Source organism: Triticum aestivum, chromosome 5B, assembly GCF_018294505.1.
Source record: "Triticum aestivum cultivar Chinese Spring chromosome 5B, IWGSC CS RefSeq v2.1, whole genome shotgun sequence".
Taxonomy (NCBI): domain Eukaryota; kingdom Viridiplantae; phylum Streptophyta; class Magnoliopsida; order Poales; family Poaceae; genus Triticum; species Triticum aestivum.
Window position 1 is genome coordinate 560,229,840 of NC_057807.1, and position 7,926 is coordinate 560,237,765.

The 7,926-nt window shown below is 43.7% G+C and overlaps 1 protein-coding gene across 1 annotated transcript; it reads left to right on the forward strand.

Moving 5' to 3' along the window:
- The first annotated feature begins 1,040 nt into the window (after positions 1-1,040).
- LOC123113216 (kxDL motif-containing protein 1) lies at positions 1,041-5,631 on the forward strand. Its single transcript, XM_044534402.1, has 3 exons — positions 1,041-1,354; positions 4,809-4,961; positions 5,148-5,631. Exons 1-3 carry the CDS (start codon positions 1,245-1,247, stop codon positions 5,251-5,253), a joined length of 369 nt encoding a protein of 122 aa, XP_044390337.1. The 5' UTR covers positions 1,041-1,244; the 3' UTR covers positions 5,254-5,631.
- The last annotated feature ends 2,295 nt before the right edge of the window (positions 5,632-7,926 follow it).

Sequence of the window (7,926 nt, forward strand, 5' to 3'; positions counted from 1 at the left end):
ATGCTTCTAATGATCTTCCTATACAGGGCCGCACACTAAAGTCTGATTTATTGGTCCTTGGTACTAAGATTTTTTGATGCAGCTTTCGGTCCTCAAAAATCCCAGGTCTTACACATGGAGAAGTGGGGACAGGCCTCAGTGTCTATATTTGTATTCCTTCAAACCAAGGTGAGATCAATATTCAGGTTCAAGCTTCGGCACCTCCTACTTCTACTCCTCTTCAAGCAGAAGATGTAGCTCTTGCCGGTGTAGCTTAGTTGGCGGCTCGACTTAATATTCATTGTCCCACTTTTTTTACGGACTGTCTTTCGCTTGCCTCTGATGCTGCCTCTCGTAACATTTCTCATTCTACTTCGCATTGGAATATTAGAAAAGAATTGGCGACCTTTGTTAAGTGTACCTCTGATCGAAATCCTCAGGTGTTTCACATTTCCAGGGACATTAATGGAATTGCTCATAACCTTGCCCAGCAGGTTTTCCGATCTATTGGAGGACCCTATTTGACATGTTCTGCTCATTCTCATTCATCTTCTCCATGTCCAGTGGCAAATACATTGTCAGGTTTTCAACTTGAAGGTATTCAGCTGCATACGGTGTACCGTTTCTAATGCAAGCAAAATCCAGTTGTAGATCAAGATGAACGATATTCTTCTTCATGGAGTTATTCTCAGGAACATGCATGAATAGTTTTATATATTTGCTAGTTTTTGTAATCTGATCATGTTGCTCAGGGCATTGAACTTTTGTTCACTTTGCCTCTTTAGGATCCTTCCTTCAGCTCCCTCTCAGAGTTTCTACTGTATCACTTTTTCTTCTCTTCTTTTGCAGAACTCTGTATCTGACTTGTACTTCCCTTTGAGCTGAATGGAATTTTTGGCACCTTTGGTGCCTTCGTTTGTTCAAAAAAAAGAAATTCAAAAGAAAAAGAAAAAAGAGTAGAGATTGGCATAGGACGGTACAAGCCCACACAATCTAGTATATCAACTTAACGGCCTGTTTACCCGGCCCAGTTCGACGTCGATGGCGTATTCGGCCACTCCGCCTCCACCGATCTAAACGCCTACCCACATCGCACAGCCTCTCCTCTCCGTCCACCGCCCTCGCCGCCGACGACAAGGCTACCGCTGGAGCCAGCGTCAGAGCCGATCCCACAGCCCCGTAACCTCGCCACCGCCACACGTGAATCCCCTGCGCACATCCGCGGTACCAGCTCACGACGAAGGGGAGGAAGAGAGGGGTGAGCCATGGAGAAATCGCCGCAGACCGCCGCGGCAGCCGCGGAGGTGGCGGCGCAGTTCAGGTCGCTCGTCAGCGCCGAGGACGTGGAGTCCATCAAGCAGGCGCAGCACCTCATGTGAGCGACTCCCCGTCCCCGACGCCTTCGCTCGTCATTTGATTTCAGTTCGATTTGTTCCGACACATGAGAATACCGCCCCTAAGTTTTGCCAGCGATCTCGTAAAATCCCAGTTTTATCATAGGTTGCTTGTGCTTAACTTGGTTTACAACCATAGCGAAAATCTACTGATTGCTCCTCCCTTCAAGAGTTTCCAAGTGCGGATTAGGTTGAACAATTGTAGATGATGTGAATTCGGTGCATTCGTTGGTATGGAAACCTGAAGGTTGTGTCATGCTTGACTGCTTGGAGATTTGACCAATCAATGATCTAGTGATGCGGAGCAAATCGACACTATGCTTTTCTGTCATCAAGGGCCACCTGTTGGCACTAGATCTTACAAGTAAGTGGATCTTGGGAAGAAATCTGGGATGTTACGAGTTTGCTGGTAGCCTTCATTTCAGCGCAGCGTGGGAGACTAGGGAGACTGGCAGGAGCTATGACTACTCCGTGCCCTCTTAAGTGCATCCACATGGTGCTGTTAATCATTACAATGTCAAATAAACTTTTAATTGTCGCATACTTTGGCCCCTCTTGTTAATAGTTTGATTCATCTGGCCGCATCAAATTCTACTTCTTGGCCCATCCAATGTTTCCTCCATGTTTATCCGATAGTAAGACCCCCCATACGACCTCTTACTTGGACAATTGTTATGCGTGACTGATGAGTGGAAAGAGCTTATGGAGTTGAGCTAATTGATGGTGTTAGTAGCCATGGTTCGTTAAATGCATAGGTGTTTGTTAGTGATGGTTCTGTACTACTGCTTATATGAGCACACCATATCAGTGGCATGTTGCCACATGCACATTTTGAGTGTTCCACTATTTATGACCTAGCTCTTTTGATCCTATTACCTCTTAATTGGGTATTTGTTAGTGATGACTGATGAGTAGACAACTAGAAAGAGCTTATCGGGTTAAGCCAATGCTTGCATTTAGTGATGGGCTGTCAAATATATGGCTGGTTATAAGTTTTATAAAAGTTCCAAGTGCTATACTTCTACTATATATGCGCACAACATTATCTCTGTGATACCAAGGATAATAAAACTGTTGGTGTCCCTTTGCCACATCCAATTTTCGTCTCCACTGTCTGCCTAGCTGTTCAACCGCCTTCCTCTTTGCATCCTAAACACTCATACACCCGTGCATCCCTGTCCAGTTGCGTCTGAAATGGTTCATGAATCAAATCTGATAAACATGTAAATAGGCAGTACTAGGTTCTATTGCTGGGACTTTTGGTGCTATCAGTATCATGGAGACACCTTACTGTACACTTACACTTTTGTTTCTCATTTTCCTCCCTGAGCACTTGTGGTGCTTGCTGTGATACATCTGCCTTATGCCTCTTTTTGCACAGGCATGTGGCGCCCACCTACCTGAACCTTGATTTGTATTCCCAAACAAGAGTTTGTACAATTTGTAAAGGATTGCACTGAGATTCTAGTCAGCCTGAAACAGCTGTGGAATGTGTTGTTAGCAATTTTTTTTAAATCAAGTACTCCCTCCGTTCCTAAATATAAGTTTTCTTAGAGATTTCAATATGAACTACATACGGATGTATGTAGACTTATTTTAGATTCACTCATTTTGCTCCGTATGTAGTCCATATTGGAATCTCTAAAAAGACTTATATTTAGGAATGGTGAGAGTACATGTTAAAATTTATTTGGTTATACTTGTCGACAATTCCATATGGCTTGTATATGTTGTTTAGGGAATGCATGTAATTTGAAGTGGTCGTAGCTTGCGAAAAGGTTAAGTGCTCTCATTCTTACATGTGTAATGAGTCAGTTATGTTTCATGGTCGTATATAATTTCTCAAACCCACTAACTCTCTGTACCTATTGGCTTAACAGTTTTGTAGTCCAACAGGCATAGGGTGGTCATAGTTCCTAGATTTTTTTCATTGATTGCAGTAATTCTATGCAGGTAATGCGCGTGCCACTTTCCCTCTTGAACTCCTAGCCCCCTTTCTAGAAAATAACAGCTTTCGACTTTCATAAATGGCATCTTTTCCTGGCAGATATACTCGCTACGCAGATATCGCTAGTGATTTATTCGCTGCATATTCTATTCTCTATTTAAGCATGCATAATATCAAATGATACATTTATCCTTAGTACGCCATTGCTTGTTATTGCTCTGATTTCTTTGATAGAGTTTTATGATTAGCTGTTTCCTTAATGGGATAGGTGGGTAATTGACTACTCCATCCAGTTTCCTTCATGCTGTCGTTTGGACATCGGCACGGTTCAAAGCGCAACTGTGGTGACTGATTTCTGTTGTAATATATTTTAAAACCCACACCATTATGTCTTTTCATAGTATTTCTTGAGACAAAGTTGCACGTATGATTTTTCATTTATCTAATCTAAATATTTCAAAGGATATTGATATAAGTTCCAAAAGTCGGATTTTACCTATGCCTCCAAAACAACAGGTTCCAGGGAAATGGAGGGAGTATAGCACAACTGCTCATCTAAATTACTTGGGGTTTAAGTTCCAGATTTCTCCATTGTCTTCATGCCAATACAACATGGTCTGGGTCATTGGTCATCCACTAAATTGGTAATGTGCTAATAGCAAAGCATAAGACCTATTTTCGAGTCTGGCTCATTCAGTAATGGATATTGCTGGTATTACAAAAAGAAAGCATACTTCTGTCCGTTTCATTTTTGGCCATAGATATGTGACATTTCAGTTTCCCTTTTCCACGCGCCATGCTTTAGTGTGGGCTGCCTGACCTGACCCTGTGACGTGCTAAACTTGGTACTGGCCACAAGACCAATTCACGTGACAAGGTTGGAGACCAATGACATGCCAGCCATGGTACCGAGTTGAAATGGAGGGAAGGTTGGGGACTGGGATTAGATCTTTACTGAATACTGATTGATTGTTCTCCTTGGGTAATCCATCTCAGGTACAAGCTGTCCCTTTTGTAGGGAAGATTGACTTGGACCAGAAAAATTGATCTGTACTTGCCTAACAAGCCATATCCTCATTTCCCTAGTAAATTGAAGTCTTGCCTAATTAATTCGTATATTTCCGACCCTCACTTTGCCCTATGGAAAAATGTGAGATTCCAAGTTTAGTCAGTACACTTATGCAACAAATGCTGGTAATCTTGGCCTTGGTTAGTGCATGCTGTAATGCCAAGCCAGCCTGCTTCCCCCCTTTCTGCAAAAATCGTTCCATGGTAACGTAATTAATAACATCTCTTAGTAGTGGCGCTATGTTTTCCCTTTTTGCTGAGAGTGCTTCTCACTCTCCACTTAGAGCATTTTAGCTACTGAAACATTTAGGTTGGCATCCATTACGTTGTTAGACTTGTGTAATTCTGAATGCTTAAATGACATGTATCTAAGTTTTCGGAATTGTGGCCTAATGATCATCCATACTGTTACTTTGCAGACTGGGGCGATTGCAAGATAGTAATGCAGTTCTCACACATTTCAACGAGTATTCTGAGCAATGCTTTGCGGAGGTGTCCAGTGACCTTGCTAGCAAAGCTCGCCTTCTCAAGTCAATGAAGGATGATCTTGACCATATTTTCATGAAGCTGAGGTACCTTCTGGCATGATTCTTCTTCTTCTAAAGTGTCAGCTGCTTTTCAGCCTCTATCCTATTAATTTTCTAGTGCCATTTTGTCTATCTACAAGATGATTCTCTTCTCCAGGACTGTTATTTTGAACTGTACCTCTATAGTAGTTCTCCGGCGTAGCTAACTTGTCTTTTACGCTGTTATTGTAGAAGCATGAAATCAAGGTTAGCAACAACATATCCAGACGCTTTCCCTGATGGCGCGACGGCAAAGACCATGGACCAAAGACCAGATCTTGAAACTCCTCTGGAATAGTCGGTTTATCACCTAAACTTAGCATGTTAGCGACGGGATCTGCAGCGAAGATCCATTCTTCTTGAGAAGTGAAGCAACAAGCTATCTTCATCCATTGTTTTTGCAGAAAACTACAGCATTTGTTCTTCCAGAAGCTTCTGCATACACATTTTGTGGCGTATGTACATAACTGGACTTGGTAGATATATGCCTTTTGCTTCTTTTCCTTGTGTATATGTGAGATGGACACCACGTAATTGTTGGGATGGTCGCTGTAGGGTTTAAGGTTATATTTGCAATATGCTCCATGTTTGTAAGATCTAGTGTGACATGACCAGAAAACAAATGGTAATCTGGGTGTAGGATCATAAGGCTACCTCGATAGCTTCGCGAGCACAATGCGCATTGCCTATCTGAACGCTTAGCTGGGAGCATTCCGTGATGATTGCGGCAGCTATGGCCTCTGAGCAATCTGACCTCGATTTGATATGGTTGCGTCCAATTTGATTGTCAAGCAGGGTTGGTTGTTGCGAATTCCTTTTCGTTAGGGCAGTTAAGCAAGTATATGATAATGAACTAACCAGTTAGGCTATCTCCAAGTATACGATAATGAACTAACAACAATGAAGTTTTCAGAATAATAGCACATTAAATCTTTCCTTGCAAACTATTTAGTTCAGCTTAAGGTTTTTTTTTCTTTGCAGGGAAATTATGAGGGTTGTGGCTATAGACAATGACCGGGAGAGGTGTAGAGCTCACGAGAGTGAGAGACATTGCAAGGCGGGAGAAGAAAGACAACCTATTTTGTCGTTTCCTATCTTCGAATAGGGTGGACGGTATGTATCCTTATTAACATAAAAAGTGTCGAAAGCGAGGGATTTTTATCGTGGCGTGCACACGCTATGTACCCTCAACAAAAAAGTGGCACATTGCTCACGCCAACTCACAGTGTTTTCAATTGCTATCCTATTCTTTTTTTTATCTTTCTTGGTTCTCTTTTCTGCTTTTCTGGAAATAACTTACTGATCCCTCTGTATAGTTGCAATTTGCTTACCTCATAGTACAACCGCTCGTTCCACATTTACTGCACTGCTCATGCCTTCCACTCTGGCTGGCATGTGGGTCCAATGTCTCGTAGTTGGGCCCGGGCCTCCATTCAAGCTGCGAGGCCCAAATGCGCATATCAATTCAGGCGATAAATCACTTTGCTTTGATCGCTCGGGACCTCTCTCGACTCGCTCTTTTTATTCTCTCCCATTCGGGCCGCACCACACCACACCACAACACCCCTCAGTCTCTCCTTCCCCCATCACGCCCATTCACCCCCTCAACCCTCGCCCTCCCTCGATCTACCCCCCTTGCCACAACCCAAAAGTCCACCCAAACCAAACCTTAACCCTGTCGAGGAGACGGCGATGCCGAAAGCCGGCGGCAAGAAAGGGGAGGAGTTCCGTGACGAGGATGAGGAGCGGCTGACCAATGAGGAGTATAAGATCTGGACGAACACACCCTTCCTCTATGACCTCATCATCACCCATGCGTCTGAATGACCCAACCTGTCGTTTTCATTGTTTTCACGAGCTCAACCGACGACCAGTGTGTTCTGTTACTCATTAGGCACAAAGTTGGTGGCTCTCCGTGAGTTGTCCTAAATTTGGTACCAATATGTTTACCCTAGCCCCGTATGTGATGGTTTGTGCAATTTACTCCCTAGTGGATCCAAAATCGCCTATGTGTCTTCCAAGCAATCTGACCTCACTTCAATGTGATAAGTCGTGGGTTTGTCAACTCTCGTGTAATACAATGGGTGAATGATAGGCAAACCAAGATAGACAATGATCCTGTTTTGAATTCTATTTCGTTAGGGCCATTAGGATATATTTGAGTATACGCTATAATGAACTAACAACAATATACTTTTCAAAGGGTTGCGGTTATAGACAATGACCATGAGAGGTGTTAAAGCTCACAGAGTAGGAGACATCAACAAAGAGCGAAGGGTGCATGCGGGAGAAGGAAGCAAGACCACATATATCTATCATTTTCTACGCTCGAATAGGGGGCACACACCATGTATTCTTAACATAATACTCCCTCTGTTCCGAATTACTTGTAGAAAATGGATATATCTAGAACTAAAATACGCCTAGATACATTCATTTCTGCGAAAAGTAATTCCGGATGAAGGGAGTATGCTAGAGGAGAGGAATTTTTGTCGTGAAACATGCACATGGAGTGTACCACCCCAACAAAAATGGTAATACTACCTCGCTCCCGCCAGCTCGCATTTGCCATCAATTGCTGCCTTAATTGGAAACATTACTAGTACTCCTACTAGATTTTGTATCTTTCCTGATTCTCTTTTCTGCTTTTTTAGAAAGAAGAACTTATTGCTCCCTCCATCCATATAGCTGTAGTCTGCTTACTCAGCATGGTTCCACATTTACTCCACTGCTCACACCTTCCACCCTGGCTGACATGTGGGTCCAACGCCTCGTAGCCGGGCCTGGGCCTCCGCTCAAGCAACGAGGCCCAAACTCGCGTGTAAACCCCTTCGTTTTGACGGCTCGAGACCTCTCTCGGCTCCGCTCTTTTTATTCTTCCCCCTCCGCTCCGCACCGCAGCGCAGCCCCCACCAGTCTCTCTCCCCCGTCACGCTCCCCACCCCACCCCCCTCCCCCCTCCCGCCATTTC